Source organism: Pteropus alecto, unplaced genomic scaffold, assembly GCF_000325575.1.
Source record: "Pteropus alecto unplaced genomic scaffold, ASM32557v1 scaffold7, whole genome shotgun sequence".
Classification (NCBI taxonomy): Eukaryota; Metazoa; Chordata; class Mammalia; order Chiroptera; family Pteropodidae; genus Pteropus; species Pteropus alecto.
Window position 1 is genome coordinate 13,078,119 of NW_006494614.1, and position 15,703 is coordinate 13,093,821.

The window sequence follows — 15,703 nt, forward strand, 5'->3', positions numbered from 1 at the left end:
ATTTCCTTATTGATACTCGGTCTGGATGATTTATCTGCTGTTGAAAATGTGGTATTAAAGTTCTCAAATATTGTTATATTGCTATTTCACCTTTTAGCTCTGTTTTTACTTTACATATTTGGGTGTTCCAAAATTGTGTGCACAAATACTTAAGAATTGTTACATCTTAATGGATTGACCCTCTTATTGTTAGATAATAGCCTTATCTCGTTTTACCACTTTTAGTTTAAAGTCTTTTGTCTGATACAGGTATCCTACCTCTGCTTTATTCTATATATTATTTGTTTGAAATATCTTTTACCATCCCTTCGCTCTCATTCTGTGTCTGTCTTTAAGGCTAAAGTGAGTCTATCGTAGATAGTATATCATTGAATCTTAGTAATTTTATTTATTCAGCCATTTTGTGTCTTTTGATTAGAGAATTTAATTCATTTAAAGTAATTATTGATAGATAACGACTTATTGACATTTTGTCCATTGCTTTCTGGCTGTTTTGTAAGTATATATTTCCTTGTTTCCTATTCTGCTGTCTTTTTTTGTGTTTTGTTTCTTTTGTTATTAGTATGCTTTGACTTTTTTTTAATCATGCTTTTATATAAATACTACAGATTTTTCCCTTGTAGTTATCATGAGTCTTACTTAAAATATCACAAAATTATATATAACACTCTATTTCGAACTAATAAAAACTTCAATAGAATTTCTAAACTTTACACTTTTACATCTCCTTTCCCTGCATTTTAGGTTATTACTGTTACTATTTGCATACCTTTTATATTGTGTAACTGCTCTTATATTGTATAAGAGCAGATTGCTGTAGTTATTATTTTTACTACATTTGCTTTTTAACTTTTAAACTAGAGTTGTAAGTGAATAATGCACCACTATTACCAATCTAACTTTTACTATATATTTACCATTATCAGTGAGTTTTTACAGTACCTTATGTTTTTATCATGTTACCTCTTTTTTTTTTTTCACTCAAAGTACTCTCTTTAGCATATTTTTTGTGAGGCAAGTGTAGTGGTGATGAACTCCCCCAGCTTTTGTTTGTTCAGGAATGTCCTTTATCTCTCCTTCATTTCTGATGAATAGCTTTGCCGGTTATAGCATTCTTAATTGACAGGTCTTTTTTAATATTTTGAATACAGTCATGCACCACTTAATAGTAGGCATACATTCTGAGAAATGCATCAGGCGATTTTGTCATTGTGGGAACTTATATAGTATACTTACACAAATCTAGATGGTATGGTCTACTATATACCTAGGTTATTATGGTATAGCCTATTTCTCCTAGGCTATGAGCCTGTACAGCATGTTCTTATACTGTAGGCAGTTGTAACACCATGGTATTTGTGTATCTAAACAAATCTGAACATAAAAGAGGTACATTTAGATATAGTATAAAAGATAATAAACTGTGCATGTATGGTATGCTTGTTGGAGCAGGAGGAAGACTGGAAAAAGGCACCATGGGAAGGGAGAGTAGATGTTTGGAGGAGGGAGGGAAGCAGAATTGAAAAAGATAGAGAGAGAGATAGCTCAAGGTGAGAAATAAGAGGCCGAAGAGAAAGAGAGCAAGAGAGGGAGGGAGGAAGGGGAAAGAGAAAGGAGACTGGGAGGAAAGAGAGATAAAGAGAAAAGGAAGGGAAGCAAGTATGTGCACACATGTGTGGGGAGTGGCTCCAGACTCCCCCACCCACTCCTCTTGCTCTCTCATCAACTCTTACCCCTGGCAAAGTCAGGTCCATGGGCACACAGTGGGTGGACAGCATGCTGAGCCTCTTCACTTATTTAAACCACCTAGATCCAGCAGTAAATTCACCATCATTGTTGGGTCCAGCCTTTACTTTCAACATTGGAAACTAACTTTTTGCTTATAATCCATTATAATCTTTTGGGACCACTGTTGTTAATGCAGTGTCATTGACCTAAATGTTATGCAGTGCATGACTGTATATCATTCTCATTGTCTCCTGTCCTGAATGTTTCAGTTGAGAAATCCACTGATAGTCTTAATGGGGTTACCTTGTATGTGATTTCTCTCTTTTCTCTTGCTGTTTTTCAAAATTCTTTGACTTTTGACAGTTTAATTATAATGTGTTACAGTGTAACCCTATTCGGGTTCAACATATTTGGGGTTCATGGATTTGGATGTCTGTTTCTCCTCCAGGTTTAGAAAGTTTCTGCCATTATTTCTTTAACTATATTTTCTGTCCCTTTTTTTTCTCCTTCTGTATACTAAAATGGAGATGAGATACTGTTTCTTTTGATTATGACCCATAAGTCACATAGCTTTTCTGTACTCATTTTCATTTTTTTCTTTTTGCTTCTATGACGAGATAATTTTAAATGGCCTTTTAGATCACTGACTTTTTTCTGCATGGTCAAGTCTGTTGTCGAAGCTGTTGAATTCTACAGTTCAGTCATATTTTTCAGCCTTAGGATTTCTTTGTTGAACTTGTCTTTTTGTTCCTGCATTGTTTTCCTAATTTCATTTAGTTAAGTCTGTGTGTTCTTGTAGTGCTCTAAACTTAAGATGATTGCTCTAAATTTTTTGTGTGACATTTTGTAGATCTTTTATTCATTAGTTTCCTTTGAAGTTGTCATTTTTACCAGAGTTTCTTCGTCTTTGATTCTTTTTGTTGGTATCTTTGTATTCAAGTAAGTGGTCTCCTCTTCCAGCCTTTACAGGTTCACTTTGGCAGAGAAAGTTCTTCACAAGCTCATTTTGGGTTTCTAGCCATGTCTACCAGTAACATTTTTGGGCATGTGGGGCTTGCTATAAAGGTCTGTTGTTATGTGCCATATAACTTTTCAGTCAACAGTGGACCGCATATACTGCGGTGGTCCCATAAGATTATAAAGTAGCTGAAAAATTCCTATTGCATGGTGACATCATAGCCATTGCAATGTAGCACAGTTATTATTCACCTGGTTATAGAAATGCTGGTATAAATAAATCTACTGTTTCTAAGTCATATAAAAGTATAACACATGCAATTACGTACAGTACATACTACTTGATGATAATACTTGACCATGTTACTGGTTTACATATTTACTATACTTTTTAATTGTTATTTTACAGTGTTCTCTACTCAAAAAAAAGTTTGCTGTAAAACATTATACCTTGTTACACTGGCAGCAACCTCATACATCTCATGTTCATATCTCTTGATTGCATAATTTTCTCTTATACTTGATTTAATCTCATGTTCTATAAATTTTGTGTAGTGTAAGTGTACAGTGTTTATTGGTTTACCATAATATACAGCAATGTCCTAGGCCTTCACATTCACTCACTGACTCACTCATAGCATCTTCCAGTCCTGCAAGCTTTATGGTAAGTGCCTTGTACAGGTGTACCACTTTTCATCTTTTATACTGTATTTTTTACTGTACTTTTTCTTTGTTTAGATAAATAAATACCATTGTCTTACAGTTGCCTATAATATTCAGTATAGTAACATGCTGTATAGGTTTGTAGCCTAGATATGTAATAAGCTATACCATCCAGGTTTATGTAAGTATACTCTGTGATGTTCGCACAACAACAAAATTGCCTAACACATTTCTCAGAACATGTCCCCATTGTTAAGCAACACATGGCTACTTTGGAGCAAGGCCACTGCCCAAACTCTGAGGTCTGAGTATAGTCAGACAGATATCTAGTTTGGTTCCCTGTAGGAAGGGCTCTTTGGTCAGGCTTACTAGACATGCACGACTAGATATTATACTTAGCTTCTCTGCCCTGGAAAGGCAGCAAGACAGACCCCAAAGCCTGCTCACCTTGTTGTTTGGGGACCTGAATCAAGCAAGACTGTGTACTGAATTCTCTGGGCAAATGGGGCCATCTGTTTTGTTCTGTAGACAGGGAGACCCACAGGTTGTGCTTGCTGTTCAGTTGCCGCTTTAGGCAGTGCTCTAGTTAGGTTCCCTGGTCAGAGAAGCTGAAAGCTGTATTATTCAGCAATGTGAGGGGCTACAAAATATTTCCCTGCCTAGGCATAGTGGGAGAACCAGCTCAAGTGCTGGTAAGGCTCTTTATTTGTGGTCTTGACTCAAGCCAACCAGTACCCCAAGATCCCTGTCTGAACAGGCCACTGGCTTTGCTCTGTAGACTATCATTTCTGCCATGGGCACAGGGAATGAAAGCTATTAGTTATTGTAAAAACTCAAGATACCTTTGGTAACAAGAAGCCTCTTATATACATTTTTTTTTTTTTTACAAAGAAGATGTGGTGAACATTCTTACTTCTTAAGACTACCTGTTAAAAACTACTTATTTCCTTGCTATCATAGTTTTTCATGTACTTCATAACTCCATTTTAGATTACAAAACTGTTAGAAGAATTGAGAGAAGCCAAAGAAAGCCATACACCAGAGATGAAACATTTCATGGGCTTAGAAAAGAAAATTAAACAGATGGAAATGAGACATAAACAAAGAGAGCAGGAACTTCAACAGGTAAAGTGGTAAATCACATTTACATATTTGTGTAGTTCTTCACTTTTAAGTAACCTCCAGTTTGCTAAAGTTTTGTCATTCTTAGCAAAACTTCTTAAAGTGTTTCCATTATATATTGATATTTTTAAAATAAATATATAGCTTTTAAGAGAAAGACTAAATCTCAAATATATGAAGATTGGTTTGCCTTACATTCGAAGAAATAAAGATACATCATGTTCATAATGATTGATGGTACCTAAAAAGTTCATTTCAATAAAAGTTTGTAAGAAATATATTTACATTAAAATGCGATTATTTAAATTATTATGTGCCTAATACTAATAATAATTACTATACTTAATTATAAACAGGTAAATTAATAGAAATCAGAAATGGCAAAAGTAAGGGCATGATGTGTTTTTAGGCATGAGCCTTGGTACTGATATTTAGTTTGCTTGGAATGGAACAACAAAATATCAAACTGAGTGGATTAAAAAACTAATTTTCTCACTATTTGGGAAGCTAGAATTCCAAAATCAAGGTTCCAGTCGATTCATTTTCTGGTGAGAGTTCTCTGATGCCTCTTCTTATAAAGACACTAATCCAATCCATCTAAAATGTTCAGGCCCCTACTGTTGGTACTTCATTTCACCTTAATTAGTTCCTTCCTCCAAATACAGCCACATTGTGGCTTAAGGCTTCAACATTTGAAGAGGGGGACATACAAAGGTTCACTCTAAAACAGTGTAACTTTATATATCCTTTGAAAACAAAAAATACCATCATTGAGAGCTTCATAGTTGACTTAAGTTACACAGAAAAACCTTAGCTCAATTTAGTCCTATCAAGATTCCAGCTTTTTATCTCTCTCAGAACTACAAAATGTGAAATGGAGAACAAAGAGATTAATGAAATTTATTTCTCATTCTTACTCAAACTTATTTGTGGACTTCTTTTAAAAACACATTGTACACCAAGAAGCCATTATCCATAATAGAATTAAGACATCACAATGGATCGCCATTTCACCAAAGCCAACCCCATGTGTCACTTTTTAATGCCTGTCCCAGGAAATGGTTGTAAGTTGTTGAATATGTTTAACATTTTCTTCCTCACTTATTACAGACACACACTGTATTATAGCCTTATGACAGCTAATAATTTGGAGTCTTGTTATAAATAAATGTGATTAATGTATGTACATATATTGAAAAATCTTGTATACATTATTTTAATATGTACATTTATTTTATAAATTTTGACTGTTTTAGTTACTAGAGGAAAAATATAGTAGGATTTTTAGGACATCCTTGATTTATAGAGGTGATGGATTTCAGTTTCACATACAACATGGTAAAATGATAAATTAGGATATCGTCAAGATGGCAACATTGGTCATTACACCTTCAGTCTGCCTCATAAGAAGACTAACTAGCAACCATCCATAAAATCTAAGAACACAGAAATGAGGCTAAAGGACCCATTTGGACCACAGAGTGCATTAAGAAGGGTAGGAGGAACAGTCACAATCTGACAGCATCACCCCTCCCCCAGGCAGGCACAGTGTGCACCATGAGGATCTACAGTGAAAAAAAGAGCCCAAGGTGAACATTCAGCTTGCCCACAATTGTAGGTTGCTTCCAAGAGGCCCACGTGGGTCTCGCCTCATGGGGATTTCAGAGTGAATCTGTATTGCTCAAGCCCTGGAGATCAGATTGTGATAAGAAAGGGTGGCAGGCCTTACAGCAACCAACACTGACATCTTGATAGACTGACTTTTCCTCTGAACCAGTGCCCAAGTAGAGATACCAACCAGCAGTTGTGTTCATTTGCAGAATCAAGGTATGAGGTCAGGGCCTCACCCTCCCCCACAAAAAAGAGATTCCAATCACAGTCAAAAAAAAAAAGAACAAAATAGTTTCCAGGAGATTTGCCCAAGGATACTACTGCCAACGTGTCCAAAACCCCAAGCTGCATTGAGTGGCATACAACTGTCCCTGCCAAAGTAAACCTCCTAAAAAGGAGACCACTTACTCAAATGCACAGATACCAACACAAAAAATCAAGGATCATGAGAATTAGGTAAATATGACACCACCAAAGGAAACTAATAAAGCTCTAATAACGGACCCTAAAGAACTGGAACGCTATGAACTCTCAGACAAAAATAATTCAGAATAGTCCTCTTAAAGAAGTTGGAACTAGATGAACACAGAGACAACTAAACAAAATAAGAAAATACATGAGCAAAACAAATTCAACAAAAATAGAAACCATCAAAACAAATTGTACACCTGAAAAACACAAAGGACAGAACTGAAGAATCAAGAGGTTCAACAATAGACTCGACCTAGCAGAAGAATCAGTGAACTGAAAGATAGATCATTTGAAATTATCTTGTCATAGGAGATAGAAGAATGAAAACCTAAAAAGTTTTCAGAATTTGAGACACAATTAGAAAAAATAATGTCTCCATTTTGAAAACTCCAGAAGAAGAAAAAGGAAAATAGAAAGTATACTTAAAGCAATAATGGCTGAAACTCCTGGGGAGAGATACAGACGTTCAAATTAATGAGGCCCAAAGGACCCTAAATAGAACCTAAAAAGGTCTACACCAAGACACATTATAAATAAGTCTTCAAGTCAAAGACAAGTTCCATTTCAAGATTGCAACATAAGAATTTCCTGAATTCATCTCCCATAGACATACTACATCTACAGCTACATATGGAACAGTTTCCTCTGGGGGAAAAAAGACCCTGAAAAACTAGCTGAACTCCTATGCATCAGGTGAACAAGGAAAAACATATCAAAAAGGGTAGGAGAGGCTAAGACACAACCTTATTATAATCCCCACCTCCATTGCAGTGACCCACAATCAATAGGGAGCTCAAATCCCCAAGCTTTTCCATGACGAGGAGATTCCAAAAGAAAGAACAAGTTAAAACACCAGAAAGCGTCTTTATGAAACAAATAAGTGATTGCCTGAACAAAGTAAAAACTTCAACAAAGAGGTAGAAATTATAAGAAAGTACCAAATAGTTTGTGACTTCTAAAGAATACAATAACGGCACTGAAAAATACAATAGAGTTGTTCAATAGTAGACTGCATGAAGCAGAAGAAAAGATCAGTGAACTCATAGACAGGGTGGTGAAAATCATTCAATCAGAGCAACAAAAAATAATAAATAAGAATGAAAGAAAAAGTTAAGATAGCTTAAGGGACTTAATGGAACACCATCAAACAGGAGTCCCAGAAGGAGAGAGAGAGAGAAAAGGCAGAAAACAATTTGAAGAATAATGGCTGAAAACTTTCATAACCTGGAGAATAAAACAGCATCCAGATCCAGGATGCCCAGAGTTCCAAATAAGAAACACCCAAAGACCCACAACAAAACACATTATAATTAAATTACCAAAATCTAAAGACGATGAAAGAAAAAAGCAAGAGAAAAAAAGCTTGATATATACAAGGAACCTTCTTAAGACCATCACCAGATTTGTCGGCAGAAACTGTGCAGTCCAGAAGGCAACAGCACAATATATTTAAAGTGCTGAAAGAAAAAACTTCCAACCAGAATACTCTACCCAGCAAACCTGTCATTCACAATTGAAGGAGAGATAAAAGAAAGTTTTACAGACAAACAGAAGCTAAAGGAGTTAATCACCACTAGACTAGCCTCACAAGAAATGTTAAAAGGATGTCTTTAAGCTGAAACAAAAGGGTGTTAATCAGTAATAGGACATCTGAAAGTATAAATCTCACCGGCAAAGGTAAATATATGCCAATATTCAGAATAATCTCATGTTGTAAAGATAGTGGGTTAATCATTTATAAATCTAATATGAAAGTTAAAAGGTAAAAGTAATCAAAATATAACTAATAATTTCAGGGCTGCACAAGATAAAAAGATATAAATTGTGACATCAAAAACATAAAACAGGAGAAATAAAAATGTAGAACTTTAGAATGCATTCGACTTAAGTTGTTATCAACTTAAAATAAACTTAAAAGTGAAAGTTGTCTTATGTAAGTAAGCTTTATGGTAACCACGAAGCAAAAACTTCTAGCAAAAACACAAGAGATAAAGGAATCTAAGCTTACCACCTAGAGCCCAGAAATAAACCCACGCCAATATGGTCAATTCTGTGACAAAGGAGCAATATACAATGGGGTAAAGACAGTCTCTTCAATTAAATGTCGAGAAAACTGGACGGATAAATGCAAAAGAATGAAACTGGATCACTTTCTTATATGAATAAACTCAAAATAAAGACTTAAGTACTTCTAAAAGATAACATAGGCAGTAAACTCTGACATTGCTTAGGTTTTTGTTTTTTTGTTTTTGGTTTTTTTGTTTGTTCGTTTGGTTTTTTTTGGATATGTCTCCTTGGGCAAGAGAAACAAAGGAAAAAATAAACAGGACGTCATCAAACTAAAAAGCTCTGCATAGCAAAGGAAACCATCAGCAAAACAAAAAGGCAGCCTACTGAGTGGAGAAGATATTTGCCAATGATATATCTGATTAGAGGTTAATATCCAAAACATAAGAAACTCATACAACTTAACACCAAAAAGCAAACAATACAATTAAAAAGTAGGCAGAGGATCTGAATAGAGATTTCTCCAAAGAGGGCATACAGATGGCCAATAGACATATGAATGAGATGCTCAATATCTCTGATCATCAGAGAAATGCAAATTAAAACCACAATGAATATTGCAATAAAGCTAGTCGTAATCTTTTTGCTGGTAGGGTATCTTGTCTTCAATGTGTAAAAAATGCTACATCAGTGAAGTGCAATAAAAAGAGGTGTGTCTGTATACCTCAACAAATTAGACAACCTAGAAGAAATGGATAAATTCCCAGAAACTGACCAAGACTGAATCATTAAGAGACATAAGATCTGAACAGACCAATTACTAGTAAGGAGACCGAATCAGTAATCGAAACCTCCCAACAGAGAAAAGCCCAGGACCAGATGACTTTCCTGGTGAATTCAGTCGAACTGTTAAAAACCAATTAATGCCAGTCCTTCTCAAAATTTTCCGAAGAATAGAAAAGAACACTCCCAAACTCATTTTACAAGGCAAGCATTACCCTGATAACAAAGGCAGATAAGGACACTGCAAGAAAAAACTGTAGGTCACTATCTCTGATGAATATAGGTGCAAAAATTCTTAAAGAAGGAAAAAAAAATTAAACCACATTAAAATTATACACTACAATTAAGTGGGATTCATCCCTGAGATTTGTAAAGATGGTTCCTCATATGCACATGAATTGGTATGATATGTCACATTGATAGAATGAAAAATAAAAATCATGATCATCTCAATAGATGCAAAAAAGAGCATTTGACAAAATTCAACATCCATTCATGACAAAAACTCTTAACAAATGAAGTACGGAAGGAATGTACCTCAACATAGTAAGGGCTATATATTACAAGCCCACAGCTAACATACTCAGTGGTGAAAGTTTGAAAGTTTTTCCTCTAAGATCAGGGACGAGACAAGGGTGCTCAGTGTCACCACACCTACAGTACTGGACTTCCAAACTACTGGAATTCCTAGCCAGAGCAATCAGGCCAGAAAAAGAAAGGAAAAGCATCAGAATTGGAAATGAAGAAGTAAAATTGACTATGTTGATGGCATGATCTTATATATAGCAAATGTATATAAAGGCTTCACATAAAAATTGTTCATTAGTCAACAAATTCAGTAAAATTGCAGGGTATAAAAATCTATACAAAATCCACTAGTGAAAAAAAACACTAGTTTTTTATATAATAACAAATTATCTGAAAAAGAAAATCTTATATGCAGTAGCATAAAAAACATTAAAATATTTGGTAATCTATCCGAGGAAGTAAAATATCTGTAGACTGAAAACTATAAGACATAAGACATTGATGAAAGAAATTAAAGCTACAAATAAATGAAAAGGTATCCCATATCTATAGATTGGAAGAATTAATGCAGATTTTCCCCACTATCCAAAAGTAGACTGACCTATGAAACCTTTGATAAGTTGAAATGGCATAAAAAGAAGCAGTTACTGTTAATTTATATGTAAAAATTTTTAGCATTCCCAAAACTAACCTACCCAGTCACGTAAAACCAAAAACAACACTAACATACCCAAAGCAATCTATAGATTCAGTATAATCCCTAACAAGATTCCATTGGCCGTTTTTACAGTACAGCTATGCTCTGCATAATGATATTTCAGTCAGTGACAGACTGCATATACTCTGGTTGTCCCATAAGATTATACACATGGCTTAGGTGTGAAGTAGACTGTTCCATCTAGGTTTGCATAAGTACACTCTATGATGTTCGTTAACCCAGTGACAAAAATTGCCTAATGACACATTTTTCAGACAGTATCGCCGTCGTTAAGTGACTCATAACTAATGGGAAAAAAAAAATTCTAAAATTTGTATGGAACCACAAAAAGCACCAGATAGCCAAAGCAATCTCGACAAAAAAGAACAAAGTTGGAAGCATCACACTTATTAAATTTGAAACTATATTACAGAGCTGTAGTAATCAAAACGGTATGGTCCTGGCATTAAAAACAGACTGTAAACCAGTGGAACAGAATCAAGAGCCCAGAAATAAATTCATGCATATACAACCAACTAGTATTTGATAAGGGAGTCAAGAATACTCAATGGAGAAATGACATTCTCAATAAATAATTCTGGGTAAATTGGATATTCACATGCAAAAGAATGAAACTAGACCCCTATCTTACACCACTCATAATGGATTTAAAGACTTAAAATAAGACCTGAAACCATAAAACTCCTAGGAGAAAACATAGGGAAAACGCTCCTTTACCTGGGTCTTGATAATTATTTTTTGATTATGACACTTAAAGCATAAGCAACAAAATTTAAAAAAAAGTTGGACTACATCAAACTATAAAAACTACATAACTAAAGAAACAAAAAAATTAAAAGGCAGCCCTATGAAGTGGGAGAAAATATTTGGAAACCACACATCTGATAAGGGGTTAAAATCCAAAATGTACAAGAAACTCATAACTCAATGGCAAAAAAAAAAAAAAAAAAGCAAAGGACCTGAATAGACATTTTTCAATAAGATATTTATATGGCCAACAGTTATATGAAAATGCTCAAGATCACTAATTATTAGAGAAATCCGAATCAAAAGCACAATGAGATGTCACCTCACATCTGTTGAATGGCTGTCATCCAAAAAGACAAAAATAACAAGTGTTGGTAAGGATGCGGAGAAAAAGGAACTCTTGTTGGCGGAATATAAATTGGTGCAGCCACTATGGAAAACAGTATGGCAGTTCCTCAAAATATTAAAAATAGAATTACTGTGTGATCCAACAGTTCCACTTTATATATTTGAAGGAAACAAGTCACTATACCAAAGAGAGATCTACGCCCCATGTTTATTGCAACATTATTTATGATAGCCAATACATGGAAACAACATAAATGTCTATCCGTGGATGAAGGATAAGGAAAATGTGGTGTATATACATACAGTGGAATAGCATTCAGCCACAGAAAAGGAAATCCTACTGCTTGCAACAACATGGGTCGACCTTGAAGACATTTTGCTAAGTGAAGTAAATCAGACAGAGACAAATAATGTATGATCTCAGTTATATATGGATTCTAAAAAAACTCATAGAAACAGAGATCAGACTGGTAATTGCCAGAGGAGGGGTGGTATGGGGGAAATTGGTGAAGATGGTCAAAAGGTACAAACATTCGGTGTAAGTTCTGGGGATGTAATGTACAGCATGCTGGCTATAGTAACAATACTGTATTGTATATTTGAAAACTGCTAGGAAAGTAAACCTTAAATTTTCATCACAAGGAAAAAATTTTGAAGCTATGTGAGGCAGTAGATGTTAACTTATTGTAATTTTACCATAAACATATGGTAAAATGATATGTGTGTGTGTGTATTGAGTCAACTACCTTGTATACCTTAAACATACAATGTTATATGTCAGTAATATCTCAATATAACTGGAAAAAAATGTTAAATGCCAAATTAATTTCACCATATAATAGCCATCTAAAATTTAAGTATAATGTTTTACTTAAAATTAAAAATTCATATAGCATTTGATGTTCCCTTGAACTCAAGCACCTATTTACACAATATTTCTGAAATGCTTTTATGTTAGAATTAAGACATTAACTCTATAGTAAGGCAGGGTCATTGATAAAAATTATATTAGAGATGTTCATTCAGCATATTCAATATTTAGGAACGTTATTGGTTTTGTTGCCCTCAGTAGTCGTTTTTGTATGTCTCGCTTTCTCTGGTTTGTAATGCTTGTGACTAATGATTCCCCTGTGGTACTGGAATGGGTACCCTCACTTCATAGCTGAAAAAATTGACCCACATAAGCAAGGCAGTTTAATGTGGTGGTTAACAGCAGGGACTCTGGGGCCAGGCTGCCTGGGTGGGAATCCTGACTGCTTCAATGGATTGTGTGTGAGCCTTGACCAAAATTTTTTTTAACTTATCTGTGCCTCCATTTCCCTACCTGTTAAGTGGGGATAAATATGTAGAATTCACCTCCTAGTGTGGTGGCAGAATTAAATGAGTTAACATGGATAAAATTCTCAAAACCAAGCCTGACACATGATAGATGCTACATGTGTGTACTTTTCTTATCATTTCTAGTGCTATAACATAATGACATGTGTTGTATATTAAAACTATCTTGATTGCATCTCAGGTGCTATTCTTAAGAGGAAGAGCTTTTTGGAGATGTTTGGAGTCATACCAAGTTATTAGAAATTTCTGATGCAATATAGTACTCATTATTCACAGCTTAAAAAAACAAACAAACTAACTAACTAAAAATCCCTATCAGAACTAGATTCTAAATGTCCCACTTTTCACCCTCTTCACGTGCAAGCCTGTTCATTGACACAGTGGAGCCGGTTGGGTAGGGCTCCCTCTCCTCCCACTTATAGCCAGCATTGTCCGCTTTAGCTCCTTGAGATTGTTTAAATGTTCTTCACCCCCACTATGAACTGTAACAGTAATATGGATTTTTATTTACAGATAATACAGCAAACACACCAAGTAGTGGAAACGGAGCAAAACAAAGAAATTGAGAAATGGAAAAGACTCGCACAGTTGAAGAATCGTGAGCTGGACAAGTTCCGCACAGAATTAGACTCAATATTAGATGTTCTCAGAGAGCTGCACCGGCAGGGGGTGGTTGTGCCAGTTTCTTTTGCAGATGAAGTGAACGCACCAGAGTATTATTAGACACTCAGAATTCATGTGACTTCCTGGGAACGCCTGAAGATGGATAATGGCTGGGATTATGCCAGTGTCGGAAGGAAGCTTTTGATAACAAGTGTTCCAGTATTTTGCCAGAAAGCAAACAACACAAAAGCAACATTTCAGAATAAATTGCCCTTAACCAATAAGAAACAAAAAAACTTTATGGTATATTTTACTGAAAATCAGTAACTAGTCATATTTTAAATAATTCATGAACAAGTCCCTTTATGTCAGGTGATTAGTGTTAGATTTATCGTAAAAGTTCTCACATGCTAGATATGGAAGGAAAAGAAAATTGCACGTATTCTGTCATTGTTGACTTAAGTGTGTATTCTCAATTCTTGGTGCAAAAAAACAGGTCCTCTTATGGAAACACAGGAAGGAATATGAGAGCACAGTGGCTTAGACAGTCACATTGACAGTCAGTCACCTTAATAGGAGAGCTTCCGCCATCATTTTGATGAGAATTGTAACTTCTGTACAAGTAGACAGTGAACTCTTGTGTTCTCCCAGATTTCTATTCCTAACTCTAGGTGCCTTATTTTTGTACTTGATACAGGTACAAAATATATTTCACAAGTGAAATAGGTGAATTTGATTTATTCACTGTTTTAATCTTTCATGCTACATGTCTTAAATGCCAGTTCTTTTCTGTAACTAAGATTTTAAAACAATATTAACATTTTTACTTTATTTAAAAAATAATTTATGTCCATTAGAAAAAACTAAAAGCATGCATAAAAGTAGCCAGATTCTTATTTTATTTTATAATTCCCATTTCCAAAAGCAGATAGTGAGTATATAAAATACTGGTAAGTTAAAGGTATAGCCAGTTTCTTTCAAATGTCCTAGCCCCGTTCTGTCCAGTACATGTACAGTGTGAGCCACATGTAATTTCTGATTTTATTGTTGCCACATTTTAAAAGATTTTTTAAAAGATGAAACTAATTTTAGTAATTTATGTAATCTAATGTAGCCAGAATGTGAAAGTTGAGTTTTACGTTTTGGTTTGGTTTTTGTTTTTTTCGTACTAAGTTTCTAAATTCTGATATATTTTACATTTATAGCACATTTCAGTTTGGACTAGACACATTCTATGTGCTCAATAACCACATGCCAATAAATGCAATTATAGAATAATAATGACAAAGTGAATACTTTATAAAGGACAGGTAAAATAGATCTTGGTGAATAGATTATGGGTAGCACAAAATAGATTATGGGTAGCAAACGTGAAATGTGGAAATTAAAATACAAGAAATACAATTAATGTCTTAATGTCCAACATTTTTAATGTCCTTTAACTGAGAGTAGGAAAAAGCATTAATTATACTTTGCTATTTTTTTATGTAAAATTTTAAGTTATAAACTATTTTGGTTATTATTTGAGTGTACTTTGTGTATTTTTTATCTGCAAGCCTATTAATGTATAGCTACACCATCCCTTTCCTTGTTCTTTTGACTGATTCTATTAACGAACCATTCATTCAGGCACAAACACGGCTGATTCTAAAACACAAGGAAGTACAATTATAGATGATTACTTACAGCAAAAGTACATTCTATTTGATGAGGATTCTATATTCTTTTTTGGAATAACCTGTGCACATGGCGGGTCTTCAATTCTATTTACAGTTTAAAGATCCATAAGTACTATCAGAACTATTACAACTAAAAACCTCAGGGACCATACATATTCTATTCCTTAGTCATTGCACTGAGGGTCCAGGGTAAGAACACAGAAAATAGACTATCTTGAGTAGGACGTCTTTTATGAAGATCTAAGCCCCAGAAAATATCAATCCTCTGCTACCAGTTCCATCCCCTCTCAGTTTCATAAGGCACCTGCATCCACAGGCCTTCTCTTCAGAACCTTATCAGAATATATGGCTTGTGGCAGACACCACTGCTTTTGTGCGGAGTGCTTTCTGATCAGATCTA

General features: G+C 34.8%; 1 protein-coding gene across 3 annotated transcripts in view; it reads left to right on the forward strand.

Moving 5' to 3' along the window:
* The window catches only part of CEP162 (centrosomal protein 162), an 81,838-nt gene extending 66,692 nt beyond the window's left edge, over positions 1 to 15,146 (forward strand). For all 3 annotated transcript variants that reach the window (XM_006926342.3, XM_015600541.2, XM_025042584.1), the window contains 2 exons: positions 4,339 to 4,473; positions 13,535 to 15,146. In XM_006926342.3, coding sequence (XP_006926404.1) covers positions 4,339 to 4,473; positions 13,535 to 13,744 — 345 coding nt within the window. In that variant the 3' untranslated portion in view covers positions 13,745 to 15,146. The remainder of the gene's footprint in view (positions 1 to 4,338; positions 4,474 to 13,534) is intronic.
* Positions 15,147 to 15,703: the final 557 nt, after the last annotated feature.